General features: G+C 39.0%; 1 protein-coding gene across 1 annotated transcript in view; it reads right to left on the reverse strand.

Moving 5' to 3' along the window:
* The window catches only part of LOC149214120 (uncharacterized), an 86,081-nt gene extending 67,228 nt beyond the window's left edge, over positions 1-18,853 (reverse strand). Inside the window, exon 1 of the mRNA XM_089392191.1 lies at positions 18,508-18,853. Coding sequence (XP_089248317.1) covers positions 18,508-18,672 — 165 coding nt within the window. The 5' untranslated portion in view covers positions 18,673-18,853. The remainder of the gene's footprint in view (positions 1-18,507) is intronic.
* Positions 18,854-21,058: the final 2,205 nt, after the last annotated feature.

Consider the following 21,058-nt stretch of genomic DNA (forward strand, 5'->3'; position numbering starts at 1 on the left):
GACTGCCTCTCTGACATCCCAGGCTTCCGAGGTAATGTCCTCTTCTCGGTCATGAAACCCTGCTTTCTCTCTACTTCCTCCCATTGCATGTGTTCTTCTTCTTCTCTGACCCCTTCCAGCAGTCTTAAAAGTAATGGAGGACTGAACTTTAAGCCAATCCAGTTGGCCTTCAGATTTTGCATTGACTGTTTATAAAGTGGCACTCTTGCCAAAGCCTCCCTCATTCTGGTTGGGGAGTGGTATTCTCTTATTTTCAGGCTGTGGGACAATGTGTTCCATCTCCTTGTGCAAGCATGAATGCAGTTATCGCCAAACAGTCTTTCCATGTCTTCAAAGTGAGCAATGCCCTAAGCTTTCATTTCAACGTAGTCTAGGAGAACCCGAGGGTTGTTGGCAAGGTGTTGATGAGCATATACCAAAGCTGAGGGATCATCTGGTTCTGCCCTGATCATGAGTGGTTCACTTACCTCCCTGTCCATAACTTTCCGAATTTCTACTGCCCTCTTTTCCTCATGGTTTAACCAAGAAGCCATAGCCATGAGTTGCACATATCCCAATGCAGCATTGGGGTCCCATAGATTCATGTTTGGAAGTGCCAAGTTGTGTAAATAGAATTTTGCTAACTTGGCCTTGTCTTCAGCTGAGTTATTATCACACAAATACATAAACTGATTGTAATTCTGGAATGAAATGGTGTCCCTTTGGGCCAATGTGTTAATTTGAAATTGCAACCATTGATCTTTAAGATATAATGCATAGGACTTAGCAGGTTGCCTACATTGTAAAGCTTCTACTGCCCAGCTGGCCATGCAGGCCATTTGGGCTTCTTTTTCTTGCAATTGTTGTTTTAAAATCAGTATTTCTTCTGCTGCCTAAGACTCCTTTTCTTGCAACAGTTTTGTAAGAATCTCAACATCAACTTGTAGCTTTTCCTCTCTCTGCTATTTCTCTGTTGTTTCCTTGTCTGCTAGAGGTCCTTCTTGCTGCTACTGCCCTCCCAAAATGGGTGGCCTGTCTTCCTTATGACCTTCTTGTCGCTGCAACTGCTTTTTCAGCAGCTCATTCTCCTCCTGTAATTTGGCTCTTTTACTGATTTCTATATGCCTCACCATGGCCAACTCTTTTCTTGATTCTTTTAGCTGTTCTTCCAAGTGGCCTATGTCTGCAACACCCTTGGATTTGGAAATTCTCATCCAAATGTGAGTCCTAACCCGTTCTTGTTCCAATGCAAAGAAAAGTGGTATAGCAAACTTCTGTGGGATGATCTTCCCACTTTCTAACAAGTTGTAATATGAGCCCAAGCTAGGCTGAGGGCTTGGTTCCAGTATCTTCTCGGTCTTTTCTTCTCCCTGTGATTGTTTGGCTGCCCTCTCCTCCAATTTCTCAGTCTCTTTTAACTTGGCTAGAGTTTCCTGTAGAGACGTTTCAGCTTCTTGTAGGGCTGCCTTTGAGTCCATCATCTTAATTCTCTTTTTTCATGTGGAGGTTTTTGAGCTTCCTCTTTCATAGGTGATAGATATCTTGGAAGGAGACCTTTCCTTTTGTTTAATGGTTGTGTCCTCAATGACAATTGGTTCCTTTGATTGTGGCTAGGGTTTGCCCACTTTGATCCTTGTGCTTCTCCTGGCCTTAAAGTACATGGAGGTTTGCCTCTTTCTTTTTGTTTTTTGTTTTGTAGGTGTGCTTAATGTAGCAAGCACAGCTGCTGCCTCCCTTGCCAATGTCTCAAGGGATTTCTCTTCCTACTGTTCTTTTCCTTCGCTTCCTGTAGAAATCTCTGTGTCCCTGTTTCTGTCTGTGTTAATGATATCTCAAGGTGTCTTTCCCTTTTCTTGCTGGATGCCTGCTTTGGTTGTGGCAGCCTTCTTTTGGGCTTTCTCGGCCTTTTCCTTTCCAATCTGTGTCCTCTTTTCCTTCGTTGTTTTTGCTGTTGTTTCTTTCTCTGTTTTAGGTTTAGCATTCTTGTCAAATTCTTATTTTTCTTTCTGTTCTTCCTCTATTTTGCCCTCCTCTTGAATGTCTTGTGCTCTCTCATCATTGTTCTTCTCAATTTCTTCAGTTTGCTCCCCCTCCTCACTATTGGATTGGGTGATGTTCTCAGCCAAAGTTTTAATGTTATAATCACTGGACATATTTTTGAAGGTTTCCCAAGCTATAGGGACAGTATAGGTGTGTAAAGCATCTTTCGCCAACAGTTTGATGAGCCCATGGTGGGCCAACTGATCTAGGATCCCTTCATTTAGCTTTGTACCACATTCAATTAAGGACTGAAGGAGGAAATATGGGATGCTCAGTTTCTTGGCTGGAGGCAAGTCCATCCCATACCTTGATTCATGTAACAACCTGAAATGGTATCCATAAATGATGCTAAACCTCCCTTCACATGTGATATACTTCATTATTTGATAACTAACTTCACTCCAGAGAGGAGGCAAGCTTGTCCTTCTAACCCCGGTTTTGTCTTCTACAGGATGCTCCTCAAGCAGAAAAAATGTTTTCTTAACAACTTGTCCCAATGATCTCTCCTCTTTGCTCCAAGGGAGCCTCAATGGTAGACCAGTGATTCTATTGATGAGCTCAGGTGTAAGTTCTAGGGTCAAACCCCTAAAACTAACTATGGCATGTGTCTTCGAATGTGGTCTCAGGGGCATCAAAAACTCTTCAATTATCTCCTCATCATAACACTGAATTCTGTCAAAGAAGGATATCCAATTTGCCCGGGTGAAAAGGTCCACCACCTCAAGGTGCTCGTGCAACTTGCTAGAGTCTGAGGGTTCTTTCCTTATGAAGCCTCCTGGCATGGTGTTGAGTGCTCTTTTTATGTTTCAACCAGAAAAAAATGCTCAGGTGGAAAAAAACAGTCAATCACTAGAACAAAGGATAAGAGGATAGATGAATTCGATTTCTTCTGAACCCAAGAAGGAATGTCCCGAGTGCTTCTTTGCAATATCAAATGGCAATAATTCTCCTGTTTTAAAACTGCTGTCACCCAGAATTTGACTGTCTGCTTATGAAAAAAAATTATAGAACAGAGCATAACGACACAGGTTCTTTTCCCAGCACATAGATAGATATGTAAATCCGGATTTTTTCACACACACAGGCTGGCCTCTACTGCTGCATGTATCTTCCTTACAGGAGAATTTAAAAATGACAAGGAGATTTCGGATGCAGAGAAAAAAAGCAACTGGGTAGACTCAGGGAAATATGCAGGCAGACTTTCACTTTTTCAATGCACAGGCAGACTTCCACTTTCTTTTTCAATCTACTGTCGTGTTCAATTTACCATCTTACTCAAACAAATCATGCACAAAGGAGTTTTCCCGAGCCTACCTCGTTTTGAGCTTGAATTCCGACGAAAATCCCGAATTTCTTCTCCGTAGAGTTGTTCTCTGCCTTTCCTGTAGAAATCTCCCGGCTCCTTTAGGATAGAAATGTGCTTCTGGTAGAGCCCGATAGGTGGGAGATTTTCGAAAACAGGCAGAAAATTGGTGGAGAACAACTGGTTAACTGCTATGGAAGTGGTGGATGCATACTCTAGTCGAGAACGTCGTGAGTGCAGAATGAACAGAGGGTGGTGAAGTTTCAACTGAGCTGTCTTTTAACTGCGACATGATTCGTGGTGAGGGGATGAGGTGGCCAGACCGGACCGTTGATCCGACGTCATAGCCATAATGTTTCTGCATGCCATCTAACCGCCATCACCTCCCTTTCTCCCGTTAACCACTGCCACCACTACCAGTCCCGACGATTTATTCCTAAATGGACACTCCACACGTGTTGGCTACACATCTAATCGACAGTTTTGAATTTAACGGAGCTCGTTTGGATTCCACAAGGATGTGTAACTGGCCGAGGGTGGCCAGTTGACTGGCCACCGATTCCACTCAATCCGAACCATTCCCATAGTCATGCAGCCTTAAAATATGATTTATGCAATTGAAGAACGAGTTTAGGCACTTACCTGCGTAGTCGCGGCCGTGTTATGCAGATTTCGGATTTTGGAACCCATTTCTTCATTTGTTGTTGCTGCATGCGCACTGCATGCTTGGCCTCGGGTTGTTGTTGATGTTCACACGTTCAAGTAGAGCTCCATGCATGTTTCTTATGCCATACTTTGTTGTCCCTGTCTCTGGAGTATGTCTTTCAGAGGGATCAACTGCTACAGGAATCCAAGAATCCCGTAGGATGTCCTGCAGTTGCTTCTCCTCCTGGAATGCAAGATAGAATGAGCAGGGCTACACTGATGATGAGGGTCTCGACTGATGAGTAGTCTAGATGGAGAGTATTAGGTACGGTGAGTGAAAAACTGCTGCTTTGATTTGTCATTAAAAAGTTTTTGCTGGCAGCATGAAGGAAACAAGATTTCTGTGTGACTGTGCAGGGACATAAAAAATGAGTGCAAGGGAGGTGTACAGAGATGGAAACAGGGCGACATATGGCGATAGATGGAAGCAGGAAGGTTTACAGGCCTCGTAGACAGATTCCCAACAATCGGGTCCTCTTCTGAGATCAATTTTGGCTTGTCTGTAGGTTCTACAGGATCTTCCTGTAAAAGATACAGAACTTCTTGTAGAAGGTGAAATCTTAGCCCGAATGAGACCAAATCTTAGGAAAGGGTAATGGTCATGGAGGAATGGATTGTGAGGGATGCTTGCATCCTAGTGCTGACCTCTGTCTTTGTCTTGTGCGATCCTCCTACAACCTGTAATGACCTCCCTGTAACCTGCAATTTGTTCAACAGAAATTAGGTTTATTTTTCTTTTCCTTGCGCGTCCAGGAGGTTTTCACCCTCACTGTCTGCACTGAGCACCTCCAAGAGGTTTTCACCCAAGGATCTTTTATTCCTTTTTTCTTTTTTTTTGTGTTCAAGGTGTGGGTGGAGTGGAGACAGGGGCCTACTCCACTACCAGCACTGATTTACCCAGAGTTTCAATGAACTCCTACTTAGAAAGGGGCTTCCTATAGATTTTCAATCGATGCCCATTGACGAGCATGGGGATGGCTTCTTCATCGATGGTCCTGATAAAGACTGAACCATTGTCATTGCATTTCTCCACTGTATACGGTCCCAGCCATCTTGTCCTCAACTTTCCTTTGAAATCCTTGTATCTTGAATCATATAACAGCGCCCAATCTTTTTTGTTGCTACTCACCACTTTAGTCAAAATCTCTTCCAAAGCTCTGTTAGTGACTTCCCCCTGTCCATTTGCTTGCGGATGATAAGGGGTGGAAGTTTTGTGCTTAATCTTGTGATGAGTGAGTAGGTCTTCAATCAAGTTGGAGGTAAAATGACTTCCTTGATCTGTGACTAGTTCTCGTGGGTAGCCAAACTTGTAGAAAATATTTTCCCTCAAGAACTCAGCTACTTTTTTTTCTATTGCTGCCTTGATTGCCTTTGTTTTTGCCCACTTTGTCAAGTAGTCCGTGCACACAATGATGTAAGACTTTTGTTTTGAAGGAGGGTTGATAGGACCCACAAAGTCCATACCCCATTTCTCAAATGGCTCGAAAGTCACTTGAGGTTAGAGGGGCATCTCATCCCTTGGAGTCGGTTTCCCCATCCTTCGACATCAATCACATTGGTTGATGTATCTTCTGACATCTTGATGAAGAGTGGGCCAATAGTAGCCTGCCTGTAGAATTTTGAAGGCGGTTCTTTTTGCTGCAAAGTGGCCTCCACAGGGCCCATCATGACAGGTTAGGAGGATGTCAAAAACTTCCTCCTCCCTGACACAACGCCTCAGGGCCAAGTTTAAACACGTTGCCCCCAATCCAAGTGAATGGGGTGCTTTTCCTCACGATCTTGCTCCTCTTTTGAGGATAGGTGTGGCAGGAACTGTGATGAAACCAAGTAATTTGCTATATCAGCAAACCATGGAGAGAGTACTGAAATAGCAAACAAGTGTTCATCTGGCATTTGATCATCCACCATCCCTTCTTCACCTGCAGGCAAATCTAGTCTAGACAGAAAATCAACAACAACATTTTCCTTACCTGGCTTATCAACAATGGTCAAATCAAATTGTTGCAATAAAAGTAACCATCTAATGATACGAGCATTTACATTAGGTTTATTCATCAAATACCTAATTGCAGCATGATTAGTGTGTACAAATGTTTGATAACCAGTGATGTAATGTCTGAACTTGTTTAGGAAATGGACTACAGCTAGGAGCTCTTTCTCGGTTACAGTATAGTTTAACTCTACCTTGGACAAGTTTTTACTGACAAAATATATGGTGTACGGTAGCTTCTCTTCAACTTGTCCTAAGGCTGCTCCTATGGCTTTGTTCGAGGCATCTATGTGAATGTGGAAAGGTAGGGCCCAATTTGGACCTCTCAAGATTGGGGCAGTTACAGCTTACCTTTCAACGCATCCAGAGCCTCTTAACAGTTGTCAATCCATATAAACTCAACATCTTTCCCCACAAGACCAAACAATGGAGAGGCTAGCTTACTGAAATCTTTAATGAATCTTCTATAATATCCTGCTAAGCCTAGAAAACTTCGAACATTTCTTACCTTTTGAGGAGGTGGGACCCTTTGGATGATAGCAATCTTGTTGGGATCCACCCGTAATCCTTGTTGAGAAATTGTATGACCTAGCATGATCCCTTCAGTCATCAGGAATTCACATTTTTCAGAACTAAGGGACAAATTCATTTCAATACACTTGGCTAAAACTTTTCCCAGGTTAGTCAATGCTTCTTGGAAGTTGGACCCATAAGGAGTAAAGTCATCCATATAGATTTCCACCGAATCATGAACCAACTCAGCGAATATGCTCAGTACTGCACTCTGGAAAGTGGCAGGAGCGTTGCATAACCCAAAGGGAAGGACCCGGTAGGCAAAAGTACCCCATGGACAAGAGAAAGTGGTCTTATCTTGGTATTCTAGGCTAATTTGGATCTGATTGTACCCGCTAAACCCATCTAGGAAGGAAAAGAACTTCTTCCTTGCTAGGCCATCTAACACTTAATCTATGAAAGGCAAAGGGAAATGGTCCTTCTTGATAGCTTTGTTAAGTTCTCGATAATCTACACAGATTCTCCACTTCCTGTCTTTCTTGGGCACAAGCACCAGAGGAGAAACCCACTCGCTGTTAGAAATGGGGTAGATGAACCCTGCATCCAGCAACTTTTACAGTTCTTCTTTGACAATGTCCTTAAGGGCTGGATTCATTCTCCTCTGAAGCTGCCTGACTGGTTTACAATCCTCTTTAATGTAGATGTGATGGGTACAGACTGAAGGTGGCCTCCTTTCATCTCCTTATAGCTCCAAGAAAAAGCATCCAAATGGCTATTCAATAAGTTATACAGCTCTTTCTCCTGAGATAGGGATAGGGATGAGTTGATCTTCAAGGTTCTTTCACGGCCAAACTCCACATTCTTAACTGGGGGAGAGGGCGGATCAGCCACACAGAGATCCACTAAGGTACTGGCTTGGGTGACTTCTACCAACTCCTCTAATGGCAGCGCACTGGGAGGTGGATTTTGAATCAAATTCTCAATAAGGTCATCCTCGGTTTGAATACCTCCCCTGGTGGCTTCCACTGTGCACAATGGTGCAGAGTAGACTTCATCCTCATCTTCCTCCTCCAACCAGAGAGGTAAGTAATGTTCTAGCAGAGGTTGGGCAGGAGGATATAGGACTAGTTGTTTGGACATAGGCCCATTCTTAATGGTCATGCTCTCAGCTCGACAACTGATGTAAGCATCTGCAATAGCTAACCAAGGCCTTCCCAAAATGAAGGGGTATCCAGTGAGTTTTTCCTTAGGCTGAAGGACCAGGAAGTCCGCAGGGTACTCCCAAGAATCAACGAAGACCATGACGTCTTCCACAATCCCTTCGGGGGTCACGGTGGAGCGGTCTGCTAACTGCAGTACTGTCGAGGTCTTTCTTATGGAAATCTTATGGTTGAGTTTGAGCATAGTGTCCCTGGTCATCACATTAATGGCAACCCCTAGATCAATCAGGGTGTGGGGGATTATGGTGCCATTGAAGTGGACATCAACTATAGGACTCCCAAGGTCCAAATATTTTGGACAGATTACTTGTCCCAACATCAAGTTGGACAGTTGTCCTATGACATTGATAGTTGGGTCATCTCTCTTACGCCTTCCTGGGTGCCTAAAACACTTCTCTTTGATCAATTTATTGTAGATTGGTACATCTTGTATGGCCTGGAGAAGTGGTATTTTTATACATAACTGTTTAAGTTCTCCCAAAAGTTCAGTCTCTTCTGGGTTTGGTTCCGTGGTTCCAGTTAGTCTCTCAGGAAAGGGTGGAATGGCTTTGGGTTCACTTTCCTGTTTCTCTTCTTCATCCTCCTTAGGAGGAGGTTGGCTATCTGGGAGGATCTTCCGAGATCGTAGGTTGATCTCCTGAATCTCCATAGCATAAGTAGTTCATGTTGTATCCCCAGTATATACCTGTTGGGCCCGTCTGTTATTGGGGTTCGGGTTCGGTTGAGCAGGCATCTGGGGTTGTTTTGGAGGAGCAAGAGGTAATGGTTGTGGTTGAACAGGTGGTGGAGGCAAAATAGAGGGAGGAGAGTTGTACTGGGGCCTCCACCCCTATTGAGGTGCATTCCACTGAGGTTGTGGCTGAACATGAGAATGAAACAAATGAACAGCAGGTTGAATATGGTATTGAGATGGGTATGACCAAAGAGGGGGTGCGGACTAGGAAGGATGAGCAGGGGGACCCCAATAAGGTATGTGAGTGGATTGGTTGGGGTTGTAATAAGTCTGAGATGTCCCTTGCATCCCCTGCTAGTAAGGTCTAGGTCCATGTGGCCTCCTTTGGTTTATGAAGTAGAGTGGTTCAGTGGCTCCTTCAGCCCCTTGGTACATAGCTTTAAGTCCAGGTAAGGTTGGGCACTGGTTTGTAGGGTGGTCTGCCTTAGAAACGAAAGATACCTCTAGGGAGTGCAATGGGCACTTGTTCCTAGGATGCTTCCTTATACATCTGGGACAAAAGATGGCCAAAGCCCTCTCAGCTTCCTCTTGCTTCTGTTGGATTCAATAGGTATCCATTTGCATGGCAATGATCTATCTCACCTCACTTTTAAGGTCTTCCATCTGATTTGCAAACTCATGTTTGGAGAAGGTGGCACTGGCTGAAAGTTAACTCGCCCTACCTCTTTTCTGGGCTACCCTAGAATGGTTTCTAAACACAGTCTTTATGTCATCATAAGGTAGTTGATAGATGTCTCCCCCAGCCAGCAAATGGAGGGTATCTAGAAGGTCTTCAGGGACTCCTCGAAGCAAAACCAGCTTCAGAGATTCAGGGTCAAATGTGCACCTGGCCCTTTTATAACTGAATTGGAACCTTTCTTCATAGTTTTCTAAAGATTCATCACTTCCCATGGTCATCCGAAAGATTTCTCCCTTTGTTTCCTTTGACCTACAGTAATCTCGGAATTTGTTGTTAAAAGCTTGCTGCATCTGAGCCCAAGTTGTGATACTGCTTCCAGGTAACCCCATGACCAACGTAGTGCTGCATCCTTGAGGGTAGAGGGAAAGAGTTTCAACTTTTGCTCGTCTTCTATAATAGTCATAAGTTCGACAAAAGACAGCAAATTCAAACAAGAAGGTATCAGGGTCATCAATGGTCAATCCATGGAAGTGAGGTAAGGCTGAGGGACTTATGTTTTTCATTTTTGTGTCCCCATTGGTCTCTCGAATGGGAAAGACGCCTTCTATTCTCTCCTCATCTCCTATACTGTTTTTGTGTTCAGCCATGGTCTCAGGAGGAACGTTTTCTTGCTCTTCTTCTGTTATAGGATCTTCGTATATCTCTGGAGGTTTACCTATAGTTTCTTTTGGATCACTACCACCGAAGAAGAGAGAAGGATGACTCAGTGATGTGGTGAGGGTGTTGGATAAGAATTTTCCTAAATTGTCTCTATTTCTACGAGGCATGAAATGAAATATTTTTGGTTTATTTTTGTGTTTTTCTCTGCTTGTACCTGCAAAACTGAAATTGATTGAACAACAAATTGCAACTAACTAAAATAAACCTCGCTGGAATGAAAATTGCAGAATTGAAATAAAAACAAGAAATGACTAATCTATGTTGCAGAATTGAAATTGCAAAAATGAAATGCTAAGTTACGCTTGCAAAATTGAAATTGCAGAATTGAAATTGCGGAATTGAAATGCTAATCTATGAAAGCGGGAAATATCTGATCTATGCTTGCTGAAATGAAATGAAAGCAGGAAATGTCTAATCTACTTTTGCCGAAATAAAATTGCAGAATGGAAATGAAACAACTATTCTACTCTTGCTGAAATAAACTACTTAGCATAAGATTGCAGTAGAAAATAAAAAATAAAAACTACAATCACAAATACTCTAACGCTTCCCTGGCAACGGCGCCAAAAAGATGGTGGGAACTCCTCGGACTCCCTTCTTTACTTTTATCAACCCGGTAGTTCGTAACAAATTGGAAGCGACGGTGCTATATGCACAAGTACTAGCTCTTACTCCACGCTGTCACTTGATCAGCTAGCACAAGTTCGCTAGGAGCTTAAGCCAACTTCTATGAGTTCTTAGACGAAGTTTCTAACTGTGATGGATGAAAGCTAACTCAACAGAGGCTAGTCTACTTGCAAAAAGAAGCGGAAAGCTGAAAGGAAATGCAAACCCTAGTTTTACTGACTAATCCTACCTGGCACAAGAAAAGAGATAAAAGTTGCTAAAATGGATGCCATTGACTCTTGGAAGGTAAAATGCATGTGTCTAAGCTACTTCTGAAGGAAAATATGGAAAAAGCATCTTTTGTATTTTTGAGTAATTTTGCAGAATTATTATGCATGTGCTTTAACTATTTTTGACTGTGCAGGGGTTTATTGGCAAAAGGAAATGGAGTGGGCGCTTGCAGGAGGTTGGGAAGGGTGCTAGGGACCCTGTAGGTCCTCTTCTCACCTTCTCAGTAAGTTCTACAAGAAGTTCTACAAGAACCGCCAAAAGAGGATTTTAGAGGGTTGATGGTGGAAAAACGGTGGGAAAATGGAAATGAAGGATGAATAAGGATGTTAAGGGGTCTAGGACCTAGTAAATGAAGCTAAGGAGTGATGAAGGTGGTTGGATTTGTTCAAGGATGGAGGGAGCAATGTTGCACAAAAATGTAGAAATTAGGGCAAATTGGGAAAGTGTGGCAAATGAAAGGAAGGAATCTAAAATTAGGGGTTGGACCAGGTTGTATGATGGAGGAAGGGTAGGTAGGGATGTATTACAGGTGCTCTGCACACGATTTTCCAAAACTGATCGAACAAAGACTAGAAAAACAGAGATCTATCTATCTTGACCTAATCTGACCTAAAATCCAGAAACATGATGAAAAGAAGTTTATAGACAGGAAATCATGCAAGATAGCTATGGAAACTAAGCAAGAACAGATCTAAACATGCAAGCACAACTGATATCAACTTTTCCAACCTAAAATCTAACACTAGCAATTGCATTGGAAGGCAAAAACAGTGTTTTTGTGGCAGCAAGTATGCCTTGGTCTCAGCGCATGGTCCCAAGGAGGGAGAGGTGAGATCAATGACTGCTTGATGGCCTTTTTACAGATCTTTTCTGTTACCAAACTGTCAAATCAACCTGAAGCATGAAAAACTATCTTAATCATCAAAATCAACCTAAGTAACAAAGCAAGATCTTAACTTAACTAACAGAAATTATTCTATGAATGCAATAAAAACATATAAAAGTACACAAAGGAGATACTGGCACTTGGGTTGGGCCCAACCCCAAAAGCTACAGCCTCCTAAGAAAGCTCAGCGCTGGTGCAAAGTGAAATTCATCTCAATTACTCAAAAAATAATAGTCATGTCATAAAACTGTTTACAACAAGAACTCGAAAATGAGCTAAAATGCAGAGCTACACTAAAGTGCAAAAAACAATTGTTCAATAGCTAAACTATCAAGGCTTGAAGCCTTCCTACTTATGAAACACGAGGACTTCCAACAGTCCTCCTTAACTTTAGAAGCTTAGTTGCTCAAAACTACAGTTAATCGGCCACTTCACAAACCCTACTCGGCTTCCCCTTGAAATCATCTTTGGTGGGCTGTTGAACTCCGAGCTAATGGTGGAGAACTCGAGGAAGGGGTCATTTAGTGCAGGAGACACCCCTCCTACAAATCCTCAGCCTTGTCCCTTCGTATTTGGCTGCCAACTTGCTCATAAATGCTTGACCTTGGTCCAAAAGATGTCCAAAAATCTGCAATAAGCACGTATTAGACTTTGTGGTCAAGCGACTATTCTCATTCATCCAATTAACATAAATATATTCAAAAGCATGCATAAAACTATGAAGAATGGTGGATTAATCAAGAATAATAGGCAAAATGAGCCCATAAAGTTACCCATTTTTGGGGCTCATCAAGAGCCTTGGTTGACCCCATACACCCAAAAAAATTAGGCACTAATCTTTCCTTATCTAGTCAACCATAAAGTCAAAATTCCAAATGGTTAACTTTTGTTTCAGGGTAAATCTAGGGTTTTTAAGCTTGTAACTAATTTTTCATCCATCAAAACCCAAGATGTCAAGGGTTGTCTTGCATGTGTTTGACTTAAAAATATTTTTATCACAAAGTCAACTTAGCTAGTTTACAAAAACATTTTTATTACAAAATCTTCCATTAAGCTTGTGAAATTGATGTAAAATGTAGCCGAAGGGGAGAGCTTCTCATGCCCCAAATTCGTAGTGCTCACAAATGGAGAAGGGGCTCATCACCTAAAATAGGTCTTTTACCATGTCAAGATGTTGAATGGCCCTACATATAGTGCGCACTCCAATGTACTAGATAAATAATACAAACAAAATAATCCTTGACATGGGAGGACGTACTCCGAGGCCCGCCTAAAGGAACTCACTAAGTGTAGCCTCCAAAATGATTGCATGAAAATACAATAAAAGAATTCTCTCGAGTAACCCCTTGCATAAAACAAGTTCAACAAATGATAAAATAATTAAGTAGTTACAACCTCCAACATGTAAGGCTCCATGAAAAAATAAGATATGCTCCTCCATATGTGCACCCTCCAAGGAAGCAATAAAATAATCATAGGGTGCACTCCAACAAGTAAGACCCTCCACAAATGACAAGAGTAATGTCTCCACATCCATGCCCTCCAAGGAGAATCTCCAAATACAAAAATAAGACCAAGTAAATACATGCAATAATAACATGTGTGGTCCTCCTCAAACTCCAAGCTCATGTAAAAAGCCACTGGTCCTCTCCACGTGCAACATATTCTCAAAGAAAACTCCTCCATTGTTGAGAAATCTAGGGCAGCATATATATTAGGTTTCTTAAAATGATTTCTCTTTCCTTCAACAAATTCTTGTGGTCATCATATTAGTTCTTCATTATTATTTTTGTGTTTATTTTATCATCAAGAAAAATTCCAAAAAAGAAGATCAAATAAGACACGAGAGTTGGGCTCCAAGTTAGGGAAAAACCCCTATGAAGGGGAAAACCCAGTCAAACTCTTCCACTATAGATTCAAATCAGATTGAGAGGACCAAGACCTTTTTTACTTTAAAAACCAACACACCATGATCAGATTAGCCACCTATCCAAGAGATCAACTTCAACAAAGTCAACTTCTAGCTTCTGCTTTATTAAGACCTATGGAAACCCTAACATCTTCAAAAATTCACTTCTATCACAGATGAAGAATCCTCCTATTCCTTCATTGGACTTCATGCTTTGGAAAAACCCCTATGAAGGGGAAAACCCAGTCGAACTCTTCCACTATAGATTCAAATCAGATTGAGAGGACCAAGACCTTTTTTAAATTAAAAACCAACACACCATGATCAGATCAGCCACCTATCCAAGAGATCAACTTCAACAAAGTCAACTTCTAGCTTCTGCTTTATTAAGACCTATGGAAACCCTAACATCTTCAAAAATTCACTTCTTTCACAGATGAAGAATCCTCCTATTCCTTCATTGGACTTCATGCTTCTTCCTAGGCTCCTAGCATTCTTTATCTACTTCAGATTGGATCAGAAATATGTGTGATTGATGTGCTACCAAAAGAGGTCGAATTGCATCATATTTATAGTCTTCTTGAGCACTGGAAGGGTTCCTTCAAGGCCGATTTGTAGGGCTAGTTGACCTGATCATTTAGTGGACACTAAGAAACTTTTTACAAAAATAATTTTTCTCTTTCTTGTTTACAAGAGCCCCAATGGGTCTATGACATCATGAATTTGACATTGACTCAAAATAAAATCCCAAGAGCACACAATGGGTGATTTAACCTATTGACCATTGACCCAAGCATGCAACCCATGCTTTAATAAGTCAACTTCTTTTTATAATAAAATTCCATTTTCTTTTCTTTTGAAAAATAAATTACATCATGAATTCAAATACAATTATGAAAACCAACACTAGTTACATTCTTCAACACTCCCTCTTAACTAGGGAGGTATTCATAATTAGCTATATATAGAGGTACATGGAACATCTCAAAATGATAAATTCTACGAAGAGTCACAACACACGTAGTGCTACAAATTAGATACTTGAACAAGGTATCTAATTGGGTGGGACTAAGGTGTGTTCCAAGCTTCAGCCACTCTAGGTACCATCAGGCTCCCGCTTTAACACCAACCCAGTGATCTAGGTGCATATCCAAGGTCAAAGCTCTAAGACCAATGCCACCCTCCCTACTTTGGGATCTAAGCATCATCACAAGCCAGCCAGAGGTCCTCCCAAGCATCTTTTCACCACAAGATGCTTCATCTATCATTAACAACTAAATCAGATATATCCACCAGTCCAAGCATGCTTCAAAACGTTTAACCATCTTACGGAGAGATCCTGCACAATCACAACCCCCATTAATCAAAAAACTCTATACATAAGTTAAATCAAACCTCCGGGGTTTTTTAAATATACATATGTTGCTTAGATCTTCATCATACTATCCAAACACATCTTCATTGGAGGCTTTCTTCTTTAACTTCTTACAGCAACACCAAACTTAGCCTTAGTACTTTCAACACAACCAGGTCTTTGTTTGCAACTTCATGAATATACCCTTTCTTCATATCCAAGCTCCCTCTCAACTAAGGGAGATCGATAGCTTCATAACATCGAAGAAACTTCAACCTTTCAAAGCTTAAGGGACATCATTCCTTTTACAACAAGAGCATCCAACTCCTCTTTTTCCATCATGCTCATTACTATTATGATCAAGTCATCTTCAATTATGAGATAGATGAACTTCAACATCTTGAAGATTATGTACCTACAAATCTTCAACAAGTACACCCAAGTACAAATATACATAAACATGAAGTCAACAATATCAAAATTATGTCATTACAAGCAAAAAATACACACCCGTTCTTCCCAAGCTTCTTTAGGTCTTTTCCACCGACATGTTTTGCGCCGTAGTTGAGGCGAGTTAGCTCTTAATTGAGCAATAAGAATCTTTGCTCTCCATGGAATGCTAGCTCCAATGTACTCTTTTTGTTGGAGATCACAAGTGGGGTTGAATTCTTGAACATAGTACTTTTTCTTTCTACCCAACCCTTTCCTCATATATGCTTACGAAACTTCTCCATAAAAAAACTCTTTCAATCCTTGCTATTTGTGGGACATGCATTGAGGTAAATATTCCATTTTTGCATCCATTTGTTGTTTTGTCTCATCCATGATTTTTTCTTTCGCTCATTCCTTCATTGAAGATAACTTTGGGCCATCTACCTTCTCCCATTTTTCCAATTTTTTGTAGATACCTTATGAGACGCACCATAGCAATTGCTTTGATGGAAGTTGCTCCTGTTTCACTCAGCATTAGCTCATAAGAAACTGAACTTTTTATTTTAAACTTTTGCTCATGATCAATCATTTTTGGATTTTCTCAATTTGATTCCATTTTGAGATAGGATTGTTGTTAGCCCAAAATTCACACCCATATAATATCACTGGACAAACTAGGAGACTAAAAATCACTTTAATTGTTTTCCAATCCCATAACTCTTCCTCTCTAAATTTGTTTTGAAAAGCATATAATGCTTTCCACCCTTCTAAAATTCTCTTCTTCCTGCAGTGCTCCCAATTAAGCTTGTTGTTGAAATCAATCCCGAGGTACTTGTATTCGTTTACTTCTTCAAGAATGTTGTCTTCAAAGAAGAACCTATGTCTTTTTATTTGAGAAAATCATACAATCCTTTTGTATTTAAAAAAAGGGAAATGTTTGCTTTGCCTTTAAAGTTTAAACACATAATGTATTCATAATTAAAATGGATTCAACTAGTTACATTTAATTAAGGAAAAATGAGTGCATTTTTAATTGGCACCAAGTCATCTATTCCACCCTGTTTTGCCTTTCGGAGGATGATGAAGCTCAACTTCTTATTTCACATTGTATTGCATGAGTAGTTTGTCAAGTCAAGTGTGTAGTTAGATTTTTTTTTTTTTACTAAAAACTACTAAATCAAGTGTGTAGTTAGATTTATTTTTTTAAACTAAAAGCTACTAAGCTAGCCTAACCTAGTAACTTTTAGTCAAAATAATCTAACTACACACTTGACTTGACAAACTACTCTAGCAATACAATGTGAAATAAGTACTTTATACCAAGTCATGTAATGTGAAATAAGAAGTACTTTATACCAAGTCATCTATTCCACCTTGTTTTGCCTTTGGAGGAATGATAAAGTTTAACTTCTTATTTCACATTGTATTGCACTAGCAGTTTGTCAAGTCAAGTGTTAAGTTAGATTTTTTTTGACAAGCTACTAAATCAAGTGTGTAGTTAGATTATTTTGTCCAAAAGTTACTAAGTCAAGTGTGTAGTTAGATTATTTTGACTAAAAGCTATCTAGCTTAGTAGCTTTTAGCCAAAATAATCTAACTACACACTTGATTTAGTAGCTTTTAGTCAAGAAAGAAAGAAAGAAAAAAAAAAAACAAACATACAAACAAACAACCTAACTACACACTTGACTTGACAAACTACTCGTGCAATACAACGTGAAATAAGAAGTTGAACCTTATCATCCTCGAAAAGCAAAACAAGGTGGAATAGATGCAATACAACGTGAAATAAGAAGTTGAACTTTATCATCCTCGAAAAGCAAAACAAGGTGGAATAGATGACTTGGTACCAGTTAAAAATGAACTCATTTTTCCTTAATTAAATGTAACCAGTTAAATCTATCTTAATTATGAATATATCAAGTGTTTAAAGGCAAGGCAAACATTTCTCAATTTTTTAAATGCAAAAGGTTTGTATGATTTTCTCAAATAAAAAGTAGAGCCAGCATAAGTTCTTGTTTGAAGGCAACATTCTTAATTGGGAGCACTTCAAAAGAATAGAAATTTACGAGGGTGGAAAGCATTATATGCTCTTCAAAACAGACGTAGAGAGGCACAGTTATGTGATTGGAAAACAATTAAAGTGTTTTTTGGGCTTTGTCTAGTAATATTATATGGGTGTGAATTGTGGGTTAACAAATTGAGAAAATTCAAAAACAGATGTAGAGAGGCAGAGTTATGGGATTGGAAAATAATTAAAGTGCTTTTTGGGCTCCTAGTTTGTCCAGTAATATTATATTGGTGTGAATTGTGGATTAACAAATTGAAAGGAAAACAATTAAAGTGCTTTTTGGGCTCCTAGTTTATCCAGTAATATTATATGGGTGTGAATTGTGGGTAAACAAATTGAGAAAATCCAAAAACACTTGATATTAAAGTAATAAATCAAAATAACAAGAACCAACTAAACAACAAAATGCAAGAATGCCAAATCTATTAAATTTATTTAGACCACTGATATTAAATTGACGAATAGAGAATACTACACATAAATATCTCTAACATAATAAGAAAAGGTAATACTACACATAAATATCTCTAACATTATAGGAAAGGGTGGCCACCGACAATATTAAATACCTGGAAAAGACCATTTGGCAGGAGAATATTGAAAATTTTATAAAAATAAAAGAAAACAAAAGATAAAAATTACAGCTAAAAGTTTACAAGATAATGCCCTGTTTTATATACATGGAAGTAAGGCTTGGATTTACTTGAAAGCGTATGACTCTATAGCTATAACCTCAACAATGAGTGTACTGGACACTATTTTTTAGATACTATCTAAGGTGAAACTGTTTTTCTTTCTGACTTTAGAGAAAGAACTAAAACTGTTTTAGCCAATTGGCTGAGAGTTCATATTTCTTAACTGCCAGAAAAATATTAATAAACCCAAAAATATCTAGCAAGAATAAAAATATACAGTTTTACTAATCAAATTTTACTTGATAAATCAATTTACATCACAAATACCACCATTAATATAATAATAATAATATAATTAAATAATAAATCAAATAAATAAATAATGTAATACGTTTCACATAGTTATGCCAAATATGAACTTCCACATATTCAAGCAACTGCAGCTACTTATATTAAGCAATCGTAGCTAGTTCTGAAATATTAAACATAAAAGATCTTGACCTCGTCCTTGAAGAGATTTTCGTTCATTATATCCTCCAAGGACCATCCAAGCACCATATTCTCGAAAAATTCAGTTTCCAATTTATATTTGGCTCTCTTTACGCTGCTGTCTTCCCTTTCTGGGGCTGTTCCCCCATACAGAAGCGATCTCAGACCCGAAAACATTTCTCAAATGCCCAACCACTTATAACTACAAGCAACAGCAGGCACAGGTATTTCAAGCTATAAAACCAGCTGGTTAACAACTCAATTTGCAATATATTACATGTTCAAATGAACTTTGAACTGCCCTATTTGAGCTCTCCATGGGATTAGAGTGAAAAACAGAATGAGAATAATGCTATTGTTGAAGGGTTAAAAAGATCCACAGTGCATTTATACGCAAACTAGTAGAACAGCGACGGCGGCCAGTTGGAATTCCAGCTAAGATTGACGACACACTTGCAGATTTTGGGATTTCCAATAAAGATTGATGATGGTGTTATCAAATTTAACACTAAATGTGATTGTAGTGGTTTTTAAGTGTGATTTAAAAAAAAAATGTCTATTTAATTTGTTTAAAATTTAGTCGACATTCATTGAAATCACAAATCTTATAAATAAATTTTAAATAATCAAAATAAAAAATAAATACTAAATCCATATATATAATTAAAAATTTACTCAAAAAAAACTCCAAAATATCACTTAAAACAACACCATTGCAAAATGACTAGGCAATTTTCAAATTCGGCTACTCCTATTTTCGACCTATAGCAATATTAATGTTATCTAACATGGGAGGGAATAACCATAGAATGCTCTCTCCAAGCTCGACCTCTCTCTCCATGTGATGTCACTAAGTAAGTAATAACTATATGTCAAATAGCATTAATATTACTATAAGATCAGAAATAAGAGTCCCCTCAAATTCCATCGCTAAACTGTCTGACTCCATGAGCAAAGCAAGAATATATGCGAATGAAGTACGAGTTGACGGTCGAATGGACGAGGTGATTGAAAATATTGAAGTATAAATGCTACAACTGCCAGCTTCAATTCCAATGGGAACTTGGGCAGCTATTTGAGAGTAGCACCGCCCCCACTTGAAGGAAAGCGGAGAATAAATCGAGAAAAAAAGTATGAGTTGATTGTCGGAAGTACGATGTAATTGAAAATATTAAATTATAATAATAAATGCAAAAGAAAGCACTGTTGAAGGATAATGCGACTAAAAAGTTATTCGCACAATAATAGATGCAAAAGAAAGCAACGTTCGAAGGATGATGCGACTGAAAATTTATTCGCACGCACAATGGATATAGCTAAGCACCATTACCGATAAAATATTATCATCCATTGTTTTTATTCTAAATTCGCTTTGTTTATATTATCATCCACTTTTTTTATTCTAAAATCGTTTTCTAAAAATTAGTATTTTTATTATTATTTATTTTAAATATGTTTTTGGTTTTATATATACAGATTTAGCATGAAAAAATGATGGAGTATCTAAATTGTGAAAAGTTTAAATTTGCGACCTCAAACAATTAAACAATTAATCTCTCGGGAGTAAATTGGATCCAAATAATATATTTAAAAAATTCCAAAATTCACAATAGGTAGGTATATTATGTTTTTAAATTTGTCAAATAATTATTAGTATTTTATTTATTTAAGTGTTAACTAGTACAACCACATTAAAAATATTAATGAGATTGATATAGCCTAAATTTCATAAATATAACAAAAAAAATCTATTGCAATAGGAAGAATAGCTTACCAATGCACACATTTATCTGATTAAACCATGTATAAAAAGGTTAAGGTCAACTTTAACTTGAAAAAAAAGAAGGGAATTACCCAACTTATTATAAAATGAACCATTTTGCTAAATACAATTTTCTTGTATATTAATTTCTCCATCTAATTAGAATATGAACTTGTTGGAATTGGAATAATCTCAAATCCCTAAGAAATTGGTGGGTGGGATGTGGCAAGATTTTTATTTTATTTTTTTGTTAAGCTTGGGAGGACCTCCTTTTTTTATTTATAGAAAGCAAGTTTACACCACGTATATGAGATAGGTGGCCTCAACTTGCCCAGTGGGAAACCAAGTCTATTGGCCACCTATCCTCATTATAAGCCATCCAAAAACAATATAGTATTAGTCATTCTAACCAAACTATATACGTATTAGTATCATGATAAGAGTGTATATGTCTATCTATCATAAACAAGCATCTTTGAAAGTAAATGTTACTCGCAAGAAACAAAAAAAAAAGCACCCAGGAAACTAACTAATCCTACTGTCCTTCTGAGGCAGGCTCAACCGAAGCTGGGTCATTGGCTGAGTTGCTAGGCATATCAATTAGCTCAATAATGCAAGGGATGTACCTTTGGATTCTGTCTAGGTGGATGTCCTGCTTATGCAACTGGAATTAGATCATCTGCAAGTCTTTTTTGAAACTGGGCATGCCCTGGAGAGTCATAGCCATCCCCACTGAGATTTGCTCCATTGCATTCCCCATAAGGCTCTTCATGAGCCAGTACATATAGAGGGTCTGTTTAA

Source organism: Pinus tabuliformis, chromosome 1_1 (assembly GCF_031772625.1).
Source record: "Pinus tabuliformis cultivar Carrire ecotype Pingquan chromosome 1_1, CPIR1, whole genome shotgun sequence".
NCBI lineage: Eukaryota > Viridiplantae > Streptophyta > Pinopsida > Pinales > Pinaceae > Pinus > Pinus tabuliformis.